The 18,848-nt window shown below is 69.5% G+C and overlaps 1 protein-coding gene across 2 annotated transcripts in view; it reads left to right on the plus strand.

The window, feature by feature from the left end:
• PDE4A (phosphodiesterase 4A) overlaps positions 1 to 18,848 on the plus strand; it is a 97,212-nt gene that overhangs the window by 69,484 nt on the left and 8,880 nt on the right. The window contains exons 2-6 of one of the 2 annotated variants that reach the window (XM_065419100.1): positions 7,120 to 7,305; positions 7,889 to 7,925; positions 8,477 to 8,550; positions 9,543 to 9,592; positions 9,950 to 10,062. In XM_065419100.1, the coding sequence (XP_065275172.1) occupies positions 7,120 to 7,305; positions 7,889 to 7,925; positions 8,477 to 8,550; positions 9,543 to 9,592; positions 9,950 to 10,062 (460 nt within the window). Of the gene's footprint in view, positions 1 to 7,119; positions 7,306 to 7,888; positions 7,926 to 8,476; positions 8,551 to 9,542; positions 9,593 to 9,949; positions 10,063 to 18,848 lie in introns of those variants that run through there. The other variant, XM_065419099.1, reaches the window with a different exon arrangement.

Here is an 18,848-nt window from a genome sequence, read left to right on the forward strand (position 1 = left end):
ACAAACCCTCCCATCTACTGCCCCCCCGCCCTCCTCCGCAACCCTACAATAACAAGCCCTCCCATCCACTGCCACTGCCCCCCCGCAACCCTACAATAACAAACCCTCCCATCCACTGCCCCCTGCCCCCTCCGCAACCTGCCACTGCCCCCCCGCCCTCCTCCACAACCCTACAACAACAAACCCTCCCATCCACTGCCACTGCCCCCTCCGCACCCCTACAATAACAAACCCTCCCATCTACTGCCCCCCACCCTCCTCTGCAACCCTACAATAACAAACCCTCCCATCCACTGCCCCCCACCCTCCTCTGCAACCCTACAACAACAAACCCATACCCACCACATGGCATTTCACTCTGGTAGCGGAGTGGGGACTGGTGGTTAGAGTGGGGTGCGGGATGGGAGCCCGGACTCCTGGGTTCCACTTCTGACTCCCGCAGTGTCCTTGGCACACGTCACTTTGCCCCCGTGTGAAAGGAGACTGGCCTGGCTGCGGGTGCTGGGGTGTGTGCACACGCGTGTGTGACACAGGATGTCTGTGAGGCACTTTGCTCCCCTCTTGCACAAGCGGGGGCTGCGCGTGCGAGCGCTTGTGACCTCGGAGTGTTTGGCTTGTAGCCCCCACAAAGCGCAGCCCGGGTGGAAAGGCCCCTGGGGGCCGTAGCTGGCTCCGGGGCAGGGGGCCGAGCCGTGACCCCCCCGGAGAGCTCAGCCCCTCGCCCCCGGCCCCGAAATCCACCCCCGGGCTTTGCAGCCAACCGCGGCCCCTCCCCGGCCAGCTGGGCGCCCGGGGCCGGGCCGAGCCGAGCGTGGGGACCGGGCTGCGGGTCTGCCCCGCCCGGAGCCGCCGGCCCCCCATGCCAGCCCGGGGCTCCCCCTCGCGCTGCCCCGGACTCCTGGGTCCTCCGGGCCATGCAGTTCTCCTTCAGCGAGGCGGACGTGGGGCGGCAGCGGCTGGGCAAGTCCGTGAGGTCGGTGAGCGCCGGGGGAGGGGGGGGTTACCACGTGCCCGGGGGGTGCCCGGGGGGCAGTTGTGTATGTGCTTAAGGTGAGTGTGTCAGTGGGGGCCGTGCTGGTGTGAGTGTGCGTGTTTGCACGGGCGCTCCTGGTGAGTATGTTTGTGCACGTGCACTCAGGGTGAGACTGTGTCCCCACGTGTCCACTCATGGTGTGTGTGTGCGTGTGTGGTTGTGTGTGTGCACTCGGATGTGTGTGTGTGTGTGTGGTTGTGTGTGCACTCGGGGGCGAGTGTGTGTGGTTGTGTGCACTCTCGGGGGCGAGTGTGTGGGGGGAGGGATAGCTCAGTGGTTTGAGCATTGGCCTGCTAAACCCAGGGGTGTGAGTTCAATCCTTGAGGGGGCCACTTAGGGATCGGGAGCAAAAATCAGTACTTGGTCCTGCTAGTGAAGGCAGGGGCTGGCCTCAATGACCTTTCAGGGTCCCTTCCAGTTTTAGGAGATAGGTATATCTCCATATAGTATTATTCTTATTATTCTCGGGGGTGAGTGTGAGTGTGTGCGTGCACTCTCGGGGGTGAGTGTGCAGTCTCGGGGGGGGGGCGAGCGTGTGTGTGCGCATTGATGCCCCGGGCGGGTGAGTTTAGGGCTGTCCTGCCCCGGCTGCCTGAGGCCTGGTTAACCCCTGACCTCGGGGTGGGGGGCCAGAGGGGGGCTCTGGCTGGCTCCCTGCCTGCGCCGGCTTGGGGTGCTCCCCGCAGGCTCTGCTGGCCCCACTGGGCTCTGAGCGGCCGGATCCGCTTCGGTCCCTCCCCTTCCGAGGCCGCCCAGTGACCTGAGTTTGCCAGGTCTCGGCTGCAAGTTCATGAGCCTCTCGACTGGCAGCTGAGGAGACCGAGCCCCTGGGGGGCGCTGGGGGGCCAGGGGGTGGATTTTGCGTGCTGAGCCCCTGGCGCTGACTCTGGGCGGGGTGGTTCTGCGGTGCCCCATGCAGGGGGCCTGAGGGGCTAGATCCTTGGGCTCCCCATTGCGCCCGGTGCCTGAGCCTGGGGAGGATGCCCTGGAGTGGCCGTGCGCCCCCCCCCCCCCAGGCTGTGGGTGGCAGGTGGGAGCCTCCCTTGGCAGCCCTGGAGCAGAGGCTGATGGGACAGACCCTAGGCTGGCACGGAGAGCAGGGCTGTAGGGTTAGCGGGCCGGGGCCGGGGCCGGGGCGGGGGTGGAGGGCAGGCGCTGGGCTGGGGACTGGGACGCCTGGGTTCTGTTCCCAGCTCTGCTGCTGCTGATCTTGGACAAATCACTCTGCTGCTCCGTGCCTCAGTTTCCCACCTCTTTGTTTAGATGGGACAGGAGCTGTCTCTCATTCTATGTCTGGGCAGCGCCTGGCACGGTGGGACCCCGATCTCGGTTGGGGTCTGGGCGGCGCCTGGCACGACGGGGCCCTGATCTCGGCTGGGGCCTGGGCGGCGCCCGGCACGACGGGGCCCTGATCTCGGTTGGGGTCTGGGCGGCGCCCGGCACGACGGGGCCCTGATCTCGGCTGGGGCCTGGGCGGCGCCCGGCGCGACGGGGCCCTGATCTCGGCTGGGGCCTGGGCGGCGCCCGGCACGACGGGGCCCTGATCTCGGTTGGGGTCCGGGCGGCGCCCGGCACGACGGGGCCCTGATCTCGGCTGGGGCCTGGGCGGCGCCCGGCGCAATGGGGCCCCAATCTCGGCTGTGCCTCGGCAGGTCTGGTCCCCCATTCAGCAGGTGTCTCTCTGTAGCTATGCGCCAAATCCCCTCTGGCTGGTCCCGGTTCCCCTGCCCGGATGCCGAGGTTCCTACGGGCTTTGCCTGGCCTGTTGCTGCAGGTGTCTCTGTCATAGCCCTGCCTGCAGCCAGCTTCCAGGAGCATGGACAGTCCAGACCCGGCCCCGGCCCCCGGAGGCCCCAGGGAGAGGGGTCAGTGGCAGGGCCCGCGGGGGGGCTGGCTCGTGGGGAGGGAGGAGCAGAGTGCGCTGAGCGAAAGCCTTGTTTATTATGGGTTCACCTTTCTCCAGCAGCCTCCGTCCAAAGCCCTTTGCACATATCCCCGTGTTCAGCGTCACAGCGCGGCTTGCACGGGAGCCAAGCTTGTTCGACGGGTGGGGAAACTGAGGCACAGGGAGGGGAAGGGACTTGGTCAAGGTCACAGATAGTCAGTGGAGGAGAATAGGAGCCAGGCCCCCCGACCACCAGCCCCCTTGCTCTCACCCCTAGACCCCCCCTCCCCTCCCAGAGCTGGGGTTACAACCCAGGAGTCCTGGCTCCCAGCCCCCTGCTCTGACCACCAGCCCCCCCCCTCCGCTCCCGGAGCCACCCATGGGTCTGTCCTATTGCTTCAGCTCCCACCTGCAGCCCTGTCAGCCCCCCGGCTCATCCCGTCTGGTCCCCCCCTGGGCCAGCTGCTCTGAGCTGGGGAGCCATGCTGGGCTGAGTGAGGGGGTGTCGGGCCTTATGGGGGTCCCAGCCAGGGCCAGCTGGCGCCTTGTGCATCAGCTGCCCCTGAGCCTCCGTCCCCTGGGGGCAGGCGAGGTCCCCACCGTGGAGTTGCCATCCGGCTCTGCACATCCATGGCTCCCTCCTGTCCTGTCAGCTCTGGGATCGGGGGCGGGGGGGAAGGGATGGCCCCCCCCTTTTGTTTCCTCTGCTTGTCAGGAGCTCCCAGCCGCCCCCCCTCCCCACATACAGCTGCGGCTGGCCCCAGGCGCTGCCCTGGCATGAATTCCAGCAGAAGAGCCCCTCCCCCCTCCAAAAAACCCAACCCCACCCAGCCCTAATTGCAAACAGCTGGATCCGCCAGAACCCTCCCTTCCAACCGTGGGGGGGGGGGAGCTGGCTGGGTAGGTCCCCTCCCCCGTTCTTCCCAGCCAGCCCACCCCTGGAACCATGTCAGCCAGTGCCTCCCATACCACCCCCACCCCCTCTTCTATCTCCCTCCCTCCCTGGGCCCCCCCAATCAGCAAGGGATTGAGCCATTTTACAGATGGGGAAACTGAGGCATGGAGCAGGTCAGGGACTTTCGCAAGGGCACCCAGCAGGGAGGCGGCAGAGCATGTCTCCTGAGCCCCAGCCCTGTGCTTTGTCCGCTAGTCCACGCGGCTCTCCGCTCTCCGGCACAGTGGCCCCAGCCGGTGCTGGCTAGCCCAGGGGTGCAGCGTGGCTGGAAACCCAGGCTCCTCCCTGCTTCTCCTGGGGCTGATAACGCCCTGCGTCACCCCAGGGCTCCCTAATCTTATCTTATCGCTTCCTGGCACCCCCTCCCCCTCGCTGGCCTCCCCGGGCTGACGTCAGCACCTGCCCCGCGCCAGCTGGGAGGCAGCCGCCAGGCAGTGATGTGCCCTGCCCGTCCTGGCCTGCTGCACAGGGTGTGCGCGGGTGTGCGAGCAATGCAGTGTGTGCCCAATGCCATGTGCATGCAGTGCAGTGTGTGTGCATGCAGTGCTCTGGGCCTACAGTGTAGTGTGTGTGTGTTCAGTGCAAGGTGCATGCAGTGCAGTGTGTGTGCTGTGTGAGCAATGCAGTGTGTGCCCAATGCCATGTGCCTGCAGTGCAGCATGTGTGCATGCAGTGCAGCGTGTACGTGTGCATGTTCAGTGCAAGGTACATGCAGTGCAGCGTGTGTGCATGCAGTGCAGCGTGTGTGCATGCAGTGCAGTGTGTGTGCATGCAGTGCAGCGTGTACATGCTCGTGTTCAGTGCAAGGTGCATGCAGTGTGTGTGCGTGCAGTGCAGCGTGTACGTGCGCGTGTTCAGTGCAAGGTGCATGCAGTGTGTGTGTGTGCCACTGGTCTGTGTGCACAAGGCGCGTGTTTGTGTGTAGCACAACAATGACCCTCCCAGCACCTCAGTTCCCCTCCCCGGGGGAGCTCCCAGTCGGAGTCTCCTCCCCTCACTGGGTGTCCTTCAGAGCCAGGGCTCCTGGGCTGTTTGCTCCAGGAGGGGACGGGGGGGTCTAGTGATTGGAGCAGGGGGGGCTGGGAGCCAGGACTCCTGGGTTCTCTCCCCGGCTCTTGGGGGGAGTGGGGTCTAGTGGTTAGAGCAGGGGGCTGGGAGCCGGACTCCTGGGTTCTCTCCCCGGCTCTGCCGCTCTCCTACTGTGTGACCCTGATCAAGTCCCTTCTTCTCCCTGTGCCTCGGTTTCCCGGGGTGTACAGTGGCCAGTGGGGGGTGCCCTGTTCCTATGCGCCGGGATCGTTTGCTGCGGGGAGGCGTCCCAAAGCCTCTGGTGTCGAACCCTGTGTAAGGTGCTTTGCTCCAGCTGGTGCCGGACGAGGGCGGGGGGAACTGGGCGTGACGGGGGAGGGTGGGGGGAACTGGGCGTGGTGGGGGAGGGGAGCGGGACGTGACGGGGGAGGGCGGGGGGAACTGGGCGTGGTGGGGGAGGGGCGGGGGAGCTGGGCATGGTGGGGAGGGGAGCGGGGCGTGATGGGGAAGGGCGGGGGGAACTGGGCCTGGTGGGGGAGAGGTGGGGGAGTTGGGCGTGGTGGGAAGGGGAGCGGGGCGTGACGGGGAAGAGGGGAGCGGGGCGTGACGGGGGAGGGCGGGGGGAACTGGGCCTGGTGGGGGAGAGGTGGGGGAGCTGGGCGTGGTGGGGAGGGGAGCGGGGCGTGACGGGGGAGGGCGGGGGGAACTGGGCGTGGTGGGGGAGGGGAGCAGGGCGTGACGGGGAAGGGGGGAGCTGGGCGTGGTGGGGGAGAGGCGGGGGAGCTGGGCGTGGTGGGGAGGGGAGCGGGGCGTGACGGGGGAGGGCGGGGGGAGCTGGGCGTGGTGGGGAGCGGGGCGTGACGGGGAGGGCGGGGGGAACTGGGCGTGACGGGGGAGAGGCGGGGGAGCTGGGCGTGGTGGGGAGGGGAGCGGGGCGTGACGGGGGAGGGCGGGGGGAGCTGGGCGTGGTGGGGAGCGGGGCGTGACGGGGAGGGCGGGGGGAACTGGGCGTGACGGGGGAGAGGCGGGGGAGCTGGGCGTGGTGGGGAGGGGAGCGGGGCGTGACGGGGGAGGGCTGGGGTGGGGGTGGGAGCTGGGTCGGCAGCTGCCTTCCTGCTGGGATAACTGAAAGCGAAAGGCACCGGGTGGGAGGGGAGGAAGCCCAGAGGCTGGTTCTTCCGGGGGGGGCCCTGGCCTGGCCTGGCACGTAGGGCCTGGGGCCCTCACCCCCCCCGCCCCGCCGCCGCCGCCGGCACCTTTCCTCCCCGGGGGCAGGAAGCCGGGGCGGCTCGGCAGGGGCAGGCCCCCGGCTGGGCCCAGGCCTTCCCCCCCCAGCCTTTCCCAACCCGATTGGTGCAACTTCCGCCCTGCGCGGGCCCCATGCGGCGCGGGGGGGGGCAGCTCTGAGCCCCGTGGGCCCTGCGCCCCTGGCGAGCAGTGACCCCACGGGGCAGCCCCAGGCCGGCCGCTCCCCGGACATGCCGCTCTGAGCATGGCCCTGCCCTGCAGCTCCCTGCACCCCCGCAGGTGAGTGGGGCTGGGCCGGGCCCGAGGGGCTGGGGCTGGGGCAGGACCTGCTGGTGCGAAGAGACCCCACCTGGGCCCCCAGATTGGTTGGGGGCAGGAAGGGGCCTGACCTGGGCGGCCATGAAACAGCCTCAGGAAAGGAAACTTGCCTTATCGCACACAGACAGACCGGGGGGGGGGGGGGGAGGGAGGGGAGACAGGGCTGGGCCAACGGGGGCTGCAGGTCAGGAGTGAGGGGCACTGGCAGAGCTGGCGGGGGCGGGGCTGGGCTAGCAGGGGCTGCAGGTCGGGAGTGAGGGGCACTGGCAGAGCTGGCGGGGGCGGGGCTGGGCTAGCAGGGGCTGCAGGTCGGGAGTGAGGGGCACTGGCAGAGCTGGGGGGGGCCAGGGCTGGGCCAGCAGGGGCTGCGGGTCGGGAGTGAGGGGCACCGGCAGAGCTGGCGGGGGGGCAAGGCTGGGGCAGCAGGGGGCTGCGGGTCGGGAGTGAGGGGCACTGGCAGAGCTGGGGGGGCCAGGGCTGGGCCAGCAGGGGCTGCGGGTCGGGAGTGAGGGGCACCGGCAGAGCTGGCGGGGGGGCAGGGCTGGACCAGCAGGGGGCCATGGGACCAGACGGACCCCAGTGCATGTTTATAGCCGGGGGGGGGCAGGCCTGGGACCCCCCTGCTCACCTGGCTTCTGTCTCCTCCTGCAGCTTCGAGGTGGAGAATGGCCCCTCCCCGGCCAGGAGCCCCCTGGACCCCCAGGCCAGCCCCGGCCTCGTCCTGCACCCCAGCTTCCCGGCCGGCCAGCGGCGCGAGTCCTTCCTGTACCGCTCGGACAGCGACTACGACCTGTCGCCCAAAACCATGTCCCGTAACTCCTCCGTCGCCAGCGAGTCGTGAGTGCCCCGAGCCCTGCCCCCCCGGAGCCCTGCCCCGCTGCCCCCCTGAGCCCTGCCCCCCTGGAGCCCTGCCTACCCTTAGCCCTGCCCCGCTGCCTCCCCGGTGCCCTGCCCTGCTGCCCCCGATCCTTCCTCTGTCCCCCAAGCACACCCCCGGGGCCTCACGCCCAGACCCTGCCACCCCCTCCTGAGTGTGGGGGGCAGAGCTCCTCTGCCTCTCCCCCTCCCCTACAGCTGGGCAGTGGCAGGAAGCCCCCCACCCAGTCTGTGAATGAGGCAACAGCCCTTGTGCAACCCCCAGCACGGACCCGAAAGATGGGGTCCGGCAGCCCCCAGTGCAGCCCCACAGCCCCGTCACAGAGCCCCCCCGGCACCGAGCTCCCCAGCGCAGCCCCCCCGGCACCAAGCTCCTTGGCGCAGCCCCCCCGGCACCGAGCTCCTTTGCGCAGCCCCCCGGTGCAGACCTGCCGCAGCGCCCTCCCCCCAGCGCAGCCCCCCCACTGGAGCTAGCCCCAGGACGCGGGGGGGGGAGTTTGGGGGGGCCCCATCGCTCACCCTGTCTGGTTTCTCTGCCCCGCAGCCACACGGAGGACCTGATCGTGACGCCCTTTGCCCAGGTGGGTGCCGGCCCCTGCATGAGGGGGGGCTGTGAGTCGTGGGCTCAGGGGATCTGCCCCCACCCCCACCAGGGGGCCCAGGGCAGGATCGCCTGCCTTGGGCCTGATCCTGTGTCATCTTCCCCCCTCGCCCCCATCCCAAAGCCTGTTCCTGGTCCAGGGGTGATCAGACTGACGGGCCCCAACCCTCAGAGCCCAGGGGGGTCACGGGGGCAGCCCTCTGGAGCTGAGCCCAGTTGGAGACGTGCCTCGACCCCCCAGCTGCCCTGGGGCAGGGACAGCCCCGGGTGTTGGCTCCTCGTTGCCCCTGATTGGGGGGGTCATGTGGCCCCCCAAAGGCCCTACCAGCCCTGGGGGAACGACTGAGCTGAGCCCCAGCTGGAGGGGACCTGGGCCAGCCCCGTAGCCTGGGGGGGCGGGGCCCTTCGGGGCTGGTGCTGAGCTGAATGCAGCCCAGAAAGGCCCCAGGGTCACGGGCCCCTGGCAGGGAGGGGGTGCCCCCCCCCCCCCCCAGCCTCCTAGCTCCAGCCCTGCCCCTCCTCTCCCTGCAGGTGCTGGCCAGTCTGCGCAGCGTGAGGAACAACTTCTCCATCCTGGCCAACGTCCCGACCCCAACGTCCAACAAGTGAGTGACCCCCGGGGGGCCAGCCCCCTTCTCTGCCCCCCGGGGGGCCAGCCCCCTTCTCTGCCCCCTGGGGTGCCAGCCCCCTTCTCTGCCCCCCAGGGCCCCAGCCCCCCTTCTCTGCCCCCCGGGGGGCCAGCCCCCTTCTCTGCCCCCCAGGGCCCCAGCCCCCTTCTCTGCCCCCCGGGGGGCCAGCCCCCTTCTCTGCCCCCCGGGGCCCCAGCCCCCCTTCTCTGCCCCCAGGGCCCCAGCCCCCCTTCTCTGCCCCCCGGGGGGCCAGCCCCCTTCTCTGCCCCCCAGGGCCCCAGCCCCCCTTCTCTGCCCCCCGGGGCCCCAGCCCCCTTCTCTGCCCCCCGGGGCGCCAGCCCCCTTCTCTGCCCCCCGGGGCCCCAGCCCCCTTCTCTCACCCTGGCTGGGGGCACTGGGGGTCGACTGGGGATTTAAGGAGTCGCCCCCCCCCCCCCCCCCAGCAGAAATAGCGGGAAATCCCCAATAGCCCCAGGGCTGCCACCCTGAGGGAGGGGGGAGTGCCCCCTCCTGAGCCCTCCCCCCACTGCCTGTAGCCCAGCCCCCCCCAGTGTGGCCCCCCCACACACACACCTGGGCCCTGTGCTGGGAGACGGCCCCACCCCAGGAAGTGCCGTTGGTGTGAGCTGCACAGGGACCCGCCGCACACACCTGGTAAATCACCTTCCTTTTGGGGGGCTGGTCCCACCCCCCCAGTCTGCACCCCAACCCTGCTGCAGGGATCCCAGGGGCCCCGTTTGCCCATCCCACCTGGGGCCCCGTGAGCCCCACTGAGCGTCCTCGAGTGGCCTGATTCGCAGCCAGGGAGAAAGGGGGCAGGAGGGAGACGCCACCCTGGGCAGCGTGGGGCTGACAAAGGCCCTGCCCCTGACTGCTCCCGGCCCCGCCCTGCGCTGTGGCTGTTCCTGCCCCCCCAGGGCCCATAGGGGGCGGGTGGCTGAGCCTGCGTCTGTTCTTGCCCCCCCCAGGAGGTCCCCTGTGGGCAGCCAGTCGACCTTCTGCAAGGCGATGCTGTCAGGTAAGCGTCGCCCCGTGCTGGGGGAGGGGCCGGGAACAGGGACCCCCCCCCGCCCATGTCTTTGGGATCTGGTGGCTCACCCCCACTCTAGGAGGTTGGGGGTGGGGAGACTGGTTACAGGGGGGAAACTGAGGCAGAGGAAGAGCTGGCTCTACCATGGTTGTATGAGGAGTTAGCATCAGAGCTGGGATAGAACCCAGGAGTCCTGGATCCCACTCCTCCACCCCCCGCTTTAACCACTAGACCCCACTCCCAGCCCCCTGCTGGACTCAGCTGGGGGGCAGCTCCCCCAGGCCCCCTCTGACCCCATGGGGCCCTCACCTGGTGGGTGTTCACAGCAGCAATTCTGTTCCCCAGAGGAGACCTACCAGCAGCTGGCCAAGGAGACCCTGGAAGAGCTGGACTGGTGCCTGGACCAGCTGGAGACGATCCAGACCTACCGCTCCGTCAGCGAGATGGCGTCCAACAAGGTAGGGCTGCCCCCCAGCGCCAGGCCGGGCGCCCCAGGGCGGGGGCGGGGACGGGGGCTGGTCCCTGTGTCTGTCACTGCGTGTGTCCTGCCCCCTCCGTCCATCCATCCCCGCACAAACCCATCTGCCTGTCCGTCCATCCACCACCTCCCTCTGCCTGTCCATCCCTCCATCCCACCCCCGTCTCCCTGTCCATCCGCCCATCCCTCCCTCCATCCCCGCGCAAACCTGTCTGCCTGTCCGTCCATCTGTCCATCCATCCCCTCGGAAACCCATCTGCCTGTCCATCCCTCCACCACCTCCCTCTGCCTGTCCATCCCTCCATCCCACCCCCGTCTGCCCATCCGTCCATCCTCCGTCATCCCCACAGAAACCTGTCTGCCTGTCCATCCCTCCATCCCACCCCCGTCTGCCCATCCGTCCATCCTCCGTCATCCCCACAGAAACCTGTCTGCCTGTCCATCCCTCCATCCCACCCCCGTCTCCTTGTCCATCCGTCCATCCTCTGTCATCCCCGCAGAAACCCATCTGCCTGTCCATCCATCCACCACCTCCCTCTGCCTGTCCATCCCACCCCCGTCTGCCTGTCCGTCCATCCTCCGTCAGCCCCACAGAAACCCGTCTGCCTGTCCGTCCATCCACCACCTCCCTCTGCCTGTCCATCCCTCCATCCCACCCCCGTCTCCCTGTCCATCCGCCCATCCCTCCCTCCATCCCCGCGCAAACCTGTCTGCCTGTCCGTCCATCTGTCCATCCATCCCCGCGGAAACCCATCTGCCTGTCCATCCCTCCACCACCTCCCTCTGCCTGTCCATCCCTCCATCCCACCCCCGTCTGCCCATCTGTCCATCCTCCGTCATCCCCACAGAAACCTGTCTGCCTGTCCATCCCTCCATCCCACCCCCGTCTCCCTGTCCATCCGTCCATCCTCTGTCATCCCCGCGCAAACCCGTCTGCCTGTCCGTCCGTCCGTCCCTCCCTCCACCACCCCCGTCTGCCTGTCTGTCCATCCCTCCACCCCTCCGTCTGCCTGTCCGTCCATCCCTCCATCCACCACCCCCGTCTGCCTGTCCGTCCATCCCTCCATCCACCCCTCCGTCTGCCTGTCCGTCCATCCCTCCATCTGCCTGTCCGTACGTCCCTCCATCCACCACCCCCGTCTGCCTGTCCGTCCGTCCCTCCCCTTTTAGCCATCTGTCCAATCTCTTCCGTCCCCTCCCATCCAAGTCCTTCCCCATATGAATCCCCACCCCCCCGCCTGCCCATCCCCCTCACCGTGGCGACCTGGCTAGGAACCGGCATCGCGTGTGGTGCTTTTCTGAGTTGGCTCTGGGTTCCCACAAGGTCGTATGCAAATGAGGAGGGATGGGCGGGACCTGTGCCTGGCAGGATCCCAGGGGGTGGGCTGGTCATCTGGGCACCAGTGGGACTCCCTGCTGCAGGCTCCCGTGCCCCGTGGCTCTGGAGAGTCTGTGTGGAGGTTGTGCGGTCACAGCGTTTGTGCTGGGGTCTAGGGGCCGGATCTCCTGTGCACAGCCTGGGCCAGGGGCCTTCTGGGTAGATTTTGCTTTGGCCGTGAGAGCTGGTGTGAGTCGTGGGACACCCGTCGAGACGCAGCAACAGACTGAGCTGCTGTGGCAGGAGTGGGAGACTGCTCCCAGCTCTGGGGGTGATGCCAGGGGCTGGGCGAGCTCTGGGCAGGGTGGGAGGGAGATGGGTGAGTGCCTAGAACGGAGATGGTGTCTGGATGGGCGTGGGCCCTGCTGTGCGTCCCCACGTCCTGGTATGCCGAGGCACAAGTGTGCGTGTGCCCAGGGTTGAGTGTGCGTGGCTCTGTCTCTGGGCCGGCGCGTGTGGCCCCGTGTCTGGGCGGGCGCGTGTGGGTTCATGGCCCTGTCTCCAGTCGATTGCACGGTCCCGTGTCTGGGCGGGCGCGGGCGGGCGCGTGGCCCCGTGTCTGGGTGGGTGCGGGCAGGGGCGTGGCCCCGTCTCTGGGTGGGTGCGGGCAGGGGCGTGGCCCCGTCTCTGGGTGGGTGCGGGCAGGGGCGCGGCCCCGTCTCTGGGTGGGTGCGGGCAGGGGCGCGGCCCCGTCTCTGGGTGGGCGGGGGCAGGGCGCGGCCCCGTGTCTGGTCGGCTGTGGGCAGGGGCGTGGCACCGTGTGTGGGCGGGCGCGGGCAGGACGCGTGGTCCCGTGTGTGGGCGGGCGTGGGCAGGGCGTGGCCCCGTGTCTGGGTGGGTGCGGGCAGGGGTGCGGCCCCGTCTCTGGGCGGGTGCGAGCAGGCACGTGGCCCCGTCTCTGTGTGGGCGGGGGCAGGGCGCGGCCCCGTGTCTGGTCGGCTGCGGGCAGGGGCGTGGCACCGTGTGTGGGCGGGCGCGGGCAGGACGCGTGGTCCCGTGGTCGGGCGGGCGTGGTCAGGGGTGCGGCCCCGTGGTCGGGCGGGCGTGGGCAGGGCGTGGCCCCGCGTCTGGGCGGGCGCGGGCAGGGCGTGGCCCCGTGTCTGGGCGGGCGCAGGCAGGCGCGTGGCCCCATGTCTGGGCGGGCGTGGGCAGGGGTGTGGCCCCGTGTCTGGGTGGGTGCGGGCAGGGGCGCGACCCCGTCTCTGGGCGATGGTGTGGGCCCGTCTCTGGGCCGGTGCGGGCAGGGGCGCGGCCCCGTCTCTGGGCGGGTGCGGGCAGGCACATGGCCCCGTCTCTGTGTGGGCGCGGGCAGGGGCGCGGCCCCGTGTCTGGTCGGCTGTGGGCAGGGTGCGGCCCCGTGTCTGGGCTGGCGCGGGCAGGACGCGTGGTCCCGTGTCTGGGCGGGCGCAGGCAGGGGTGCGGCCCCGTGTCTGGGCGGGCAGGCGGACGCGGTCCCGTGTCTGGGCGGGCAGACGGGCAGGGCGCGTGTCTGGGCGGGCACGGGCAGGGGCGCAGCCCCGTGTCTGGGCGGGCAGACGGGCAGGGCGCGTGGCCCCGTGGTCGGGTGGGCAGGCGGGCGCGGGGAGGGCGTTGTCCCGTGTCTGGGCGGGCAGGCGGGCGCAACACATGTGGTGTCTCCGGCTCTGGCTCCTCCCCTCAGGGTTCCTCCTGCTGTGCACCCGGGGGTGGGCGTTGGCATAGAAACGGGGACTCCCCTTCAGAGGAGGATCCGGGATGTGGAAGGGTCCATGTGGTAGTGGGGGGGGGGGGGGGGCTGGGCTGGCTCGTGGGGGGGGGGAGAGCGCGGCTGCTTGTCCCACAAACTTGGCTTGGATGTGGGTGCTGGGAGAAAGGAGGCTGGACCCAGCGGGGAGTGCGGGGGGGCTGGTAGCCCAGGGGCGAGGAGGGGCTGGCAGAGGGAGGGGTAAACAGGAAAGGGGGAGGGGGCTGTTTACTTGACAGCATTTCTGCCCATGTCTTCAGGACGCCTGGGTTCCATTCCCATCTCGGGGCCCTGATGCCCAGGCCTGTCCTCTAGCCACTAGACCTCACTTCCCCCCCGAGCTGGGGATAGAACCCAGGAGTCCTGGCTCCCAGCCTCCCGCTCCCTCCCCAACCCACTAGACCATCGTCTTGGAGGGAGAGAAAAATGGTCCAAAGTCAGGACTCCTGGGTTCTAGTTTGGCTCTGGAAGGGGAGTCAGGTCAGAGCCGTGGGGCTGGGAGCTCGGGGTTAGCCAATTAACCCCCTCCCCCAATCTCTGAGCAGCAGGGTCCCTCCCCCCCCCCGCAGCATCTCCCCTCCTCCCCCTCCCGTCTCCGCCCCGCCATGCGCTGCAGTGACAGGCGCAAGCCAGGCAGGGATTCGGCTGCGGGAGGAGGTGCCGTCGCCCCGGTGACCGCTGCCCCGGAGACTGGAGGAGGCGGAGTGAAGTGCCCTGGTACCCGGGGCTTGGCCTGCTGCTGGCGGGAGGCTCCGGCTCCTCCCCCTGCTCCAGTGAGCGGGGCCGGCGTCCCCCCGCCCGGCTGGCGGGGAGGGCACGGGGAGCCGGGCAGCGGTGCACTGTGGGTAGCTCCCTGCTCCTCTGCAGTACGGGCAGCGCCGGCCGGCAGCGCCTTGGTTCGGCCCTCGGCCTGCTCCTTCCCGGGCTGTGTGTGCCCCCCGTGCCCACCCCAGGCGGGGGGCCCGCGGCGATGTGAGGGGAAGCCCGGGGGCGCTCTCCCCCTCTCGCCATGCCAGGGGCAGAGAGGGCCCCGGGATACTAACCCCTTCACGAGGGGAGGGGGCCCCGATCGGCGCCCCGCCAGAGGAGACAGAGGCAGTGGGCGGACGGGCGCCCCTGAGCCGGGGAGCCGCCCGCGGCTGCCACCGGGCAGGTCGGAAGATGCCCTTAGTGGATTTTTTCTGTGAGACGTGCGCGAAACCATGGCTGGTCGGCTGGTGGGACCAGGTAACGGGACAGGGGTGGGGGCACCCTGGCTCTGCCCCTCTCCCATGCCGGCCCCCCGGGAGGCTGGGGGACGGGGCCCGCAGCTTCCCCGGCCTGGCATCGAGGGGGGGGCCGGTTCGGGGGAGCGGGCTGCAGGGGTCCTCTCCCGGGGGAGCAGATGTGCCACTCCGGTGGCTGCATGGATCAGTCGGGGGAGCTGGGCATGGCTGCAGGGGGCCGGCTGGGCCTGTGGGGAGCCGGGGTGCATGTGACGGGGGAGGGGAGGGGGTGATTTTGCCCTTCTGCCTTATCGACAATGTCACACTGGCGCGGCCGCTGCTCCGCGCACGAGTGCCCCACGGCCAGCGCCATTCCTCCCAGGCCTGGTGCCCCCTGCACCGTGAGAGAGAGAGAGAGAGAGAGAGAGAGAGACCCCCCCATGTATGTGTGTGTGTGTGAGAGAGAGACAGAGAGAGAGAGAGAGAGAGAGACCCCCTCCCCGTGTCCTGAGCACCGTGTGTGTGTGTGTGTGTGTGTGTGTGTGTGTGTGTGTGTGTGTGTGTGTGTGTGTGTGTGTGTGTGTGAGAGAGAGACAGAGAGAGAGAGAGAGAGAGAAACCCCTCTCTGTGTGTCCTGAATGTCCCCTCATGGGGTGTGTGGTTGTATCTGAGTGTTGTGCAGGTGTCTAGAGCAGGGTTGTGGTGGTTAGGGGGCGTTGTGGAGCTATGTGGTGCTCTAGCCTACCCCATCCTCTCGCACTGAGACCCCCCCGGCCCCTTCAGGCACCAGCTGGGGGGGGGTCAGTTCCTGTAGCGCCCCCCCACCCCAGCCATCAGCACAGGGCTCAGACCCCTGCCCCTCTCAGGCACCTGAGGCCAGTGCTGGAGCCGTGTTCGGGGCGGGGGATTCTACACACAGCTTGGGGTCTGGGGGTATCACCCTGTGCCCTGGGAGCCTGCGGAGTTGGGGTGTCAGTCCCCCCGCCCCCATCCACTAGGCTTGGTCCTTCCTGATTGCAGCTGCAGGGCACAGCGCCCCCCACAGGGCCGGGGAAGGACTCACCTGCCTGCGCTGGGCCCCACTGCGCGCCAGGGCCTGCAGGCCACCTGCCCTGCACCTCCGCGGCTGCTCAGCGTTCGTCCCCCACCCTCCGGGCTGGGAACCAGGGAGGCAACTCCAGAGGCTCCAGGGAGGGGTTCTTCCCCTGGGGGTTCTCCTTCCCGCTGTGGGACTGGGGTGGGCATTCCCATCTGAGCCCCCTCCATCCTCCTCTCCCAGCTGTAGGGAAGCAGCCACGTCCCCCAGCCACGTCCCCCCCAGGACAGCGACTGCTGTGTCCGAGCCCCTTGGGGGGTTGCTCCTCCCAGGCCATGGCCCCCCCAGCTGTGCTCCTGCACCCCTCCCTCCGCTGTGGGGGGGGGAGTGCTGCTTTCTGGTGTCAATTTTGACCTAATTTGCTGCGTGCGGCTCGTGCCCGACTTCGGGCACGTTGGGTTGAGATCTCCGTGCCTGCCTTGGCCTGCGCTGGCCGGGGGGCTAAAGCCGGGCCCTCTGCCCCAGCCACACACTCCAGGCCATTGGGAGGGGGAGGCCGGTGTGCTGAGACCCGACAAACTCGTCTCGCGTGTGGGTTGCTGAATGGGGAGGGGGGATTGGAGCCGGTGTCCTCAGCTGCTTAACACCCCCCTCATCCTGTCTCCCCCTGCACCCAATCACCTAGTGCTCTTGGGGGGAGCCCAGGGCTGGACTAGTGGGGGCTGCGGGTCGGGAGTGAGGTGCACCGGGGGGGGGGGAGCCCAGGGCTGGACTAGTGGGGGCTGCGGGTCGGGAGTGAGGTGCACCGGGGGGGGGGGAGCCCAGGGCTGGACTAGTGGGGGCTGCGGGTCGGGAGTGAGGTGCACCGGGGGGGGGGGAGCCCAGGGCTGGACTAGTGGGGGCTGTGGGTCGGGAGTGAGGGGCACCAGCGGGGGAGCCCAGGGCTGGACTAGCAGGGGTTGCGGGTCAGAAGTGAGGGGCACCTGGGCGGGGGGGGGGGGTAACATGAGGCTGGGACGGAAGGGGTTAACACCCCCCCTTTGGGAGACCCGGGTCTGTGCACAGGCTGCGGATGGGGCAGTTGCTAAGGAGACTCCTGTCGCTATGGAGATTGGGCTGAGGCGCCCTGATTGGCTGGGGGGCTCACACGTCCCACTGCCCTGCTTTTATTTCTGCCATTTGTGGGTTTTTCTGTGTGACGTGAAGGATGGGGGGGGGCGATGGGGGAGGGGAGCTGGGGATGAACCATGCCCCGGGCACGTGGCCTGAGTGGGGGAGGCGGGGAGTTTGGGGGTGTCCCCTTTGGGACCCCACTTCGGGGAGACACAGCCGAGGGAAACTCCCTGTGACCCCCAGACCCTGCTGCCCCTGCCAGGGGGCTGAGTCCTAGTCGAGGGCCTCCCCCAGGCTGGGGGGTACGGAGCGCCCTGCCCCCAGCTCAGCCTGGGGCCTGGGCTCAGTGCAGGGGGGCTGGGAGCCAGGACTCCTGGGTTCTCTCTGCCGTTGTGCCCCCGACTTCCTGTGTAACCTCAGGCAAGTCACTTCCCCACTCGGTGCCTCAGGAACGGGGACCCCCCCCCCACCGCGCTGTGTGAGGGGCGGGGGTCCTGCCATTGCTGGCCTCCCTGTGCGGCGTGCGGGCAGCGCGGTGACCTCCCCCCACAGGCAGTACTGCAGGGAGAGCTGCCCCCCCCCGACCCCTCCTGACACTGGGGTCTGGGTCGGGCCCTGCAGATCACACCCCCCCCCCCCCCCCCCAGTCCAGGCCCTGACCCAGCTGGGTTCACCAGCCGGAGGCAGAGCCCCCTGCCCCCCCCCCCCCGGTCACCTGGCCTGGGGGAGCAGAATGGGGACTCGAGGGGGGAGGGGACCGGGAGAGCCAGGGAGAACACCCCCCGCCCCCCACAGAAGAGGAGGCCTATGGCTGTGAGTGCAGCCGGCTCCGGGATGAGTCACCAGCCGCTGGCCAGCTCCAGGCAGGAGCCGCTGAAGGACAAAGGGGACTTTACAGTGGGGGCAGGGGACAAACCGCAGAAGCAGCCCCCAGCCCCCGACCCCCCCCCTTTGATTCTGAGCCTGTTTAACACCAGCATCAGCCCCTCAGGACTCCTGGGTTCTGTCCCCAGCTCCGGGAGGGGAGTGGGGTCTGGTGGTTAGAGCAGGGGGCTGGAAGCCAGTACTCCTGGGTTCTCTCCCGGCTCTGGGAGGGGAGTGGGGTCTAGTGATTAGAGCGGCCCAAGGTGGGGGCAGGGGGACTGGCCAGGACTCCTGGGTTCTCTCCCTGGCTCCGGGAGGGGAGTGGGGTCTAGTGGTTAGAGCAGAGGGGGCTGGGAGCCAGGACGCCTGGGTTCTCTCCCCGGCTCCGGGAGGGGAGTGGGGTCTGGTGGTTAGAGCGGCCCAAGGCGGGGGCAGGGGGACTGGCCAGGACTCCTGGGTTCTCTCCCTGTCTCCTGTTGATCTCTGGGGAGTCGCTGTTTCCCTGTTGGCCGGTTCCAGCCGTGGGGCTCCTGTCCTGAGCCACAGCCTCTCCGGGGAGGGCTCTGTGCCAGGAGCGTGACCCACCCTCCCCTGGACTCACTTTGCCAGGAAACCCTGAGCCAGTGGCTGCTTCCCAGTCCCCCGAGCAGCTGGCTCCGGGCTGGGCTGCCTGGGGAGGCTGGGCCGGGGCTGCCGTCCCTGGCTGTTCTCCGCCTGGGTCGGGGTGTCCGGAGCGGCTGGGCAGTGTCCTGCGGGCTCGGGCACAGGGCTGGAGGAGGGAGCACCAGAGCTGGCCACCATGCCAGACCTTAAACACCTTCTGGCCGTCCAGGTAAGACCTGCCTCTCTGGAGGGGGTCTTGGCCCGGGAGGGGATCAGCGGGGGTGTGTGTGTGTGTGTGTGTGTGTGAATTAGTACCTAGAGCAGAGTCCGGCTGGTCTGGGTTGAGGGACATCAGCAGGACTGGGGGGAGCCCAGGGTTGGGCTAGCAGGGGCTGCGGGTCGGGAGTGAGGGGCACCGGCAGGGCTCTGGGGGCAGCGCTGGGCTAGCAGGGGCTGCGGGTTGGGAGTGAGGAGCGCCGGCAGAGCTGGGGGGGGAGGAGCCCAGGTCTGGGCTAGCGGGGGGCTGCGGGTCGGGAGTGAGGGGCAGCGGCAGGGCTGGGGGGCAGCGCTGGGCTAGCAGGGGCTGCGGGTCGGGAGTGAGGGGCGCCGGCAGAGCTGGGGGGGGAGGAGCCCAGGTCTGGGCTAGCGGGGGGCTGCGGGTCGGGAGTGAGGGGCAGCGGCAGGGCTGGGGGGCAGCGCTGGGCTAGCAGGGGCTGCGGGTCGGGAGTGAGGGGCACCGGCAGGGCTCTGGGGGCAGCGCTGGGCTAGCAGGGGCTGCGGGTTGGGAGTGAGGGGCGCCGGCAGAGCTGGGGGGGGAGGAGCCCAGGTCTGGGCTAGCAGGGGC

The sequence above is a fragment of the Emys orbicularis genome, chromosome 19 (assembly GCF_028017835.1).
Source record: "Emys orbicularis isolate rEmyOrb1 chromosome 19, rEmyOrb1.hap1, whole genome shotgun sequence".
NCBI classification, from domain to species: domain Eukaryota; kingdom Metazoa; phylum Chordata; order Testudines; family Emydidae; genus Emys; species Emys orbicularis.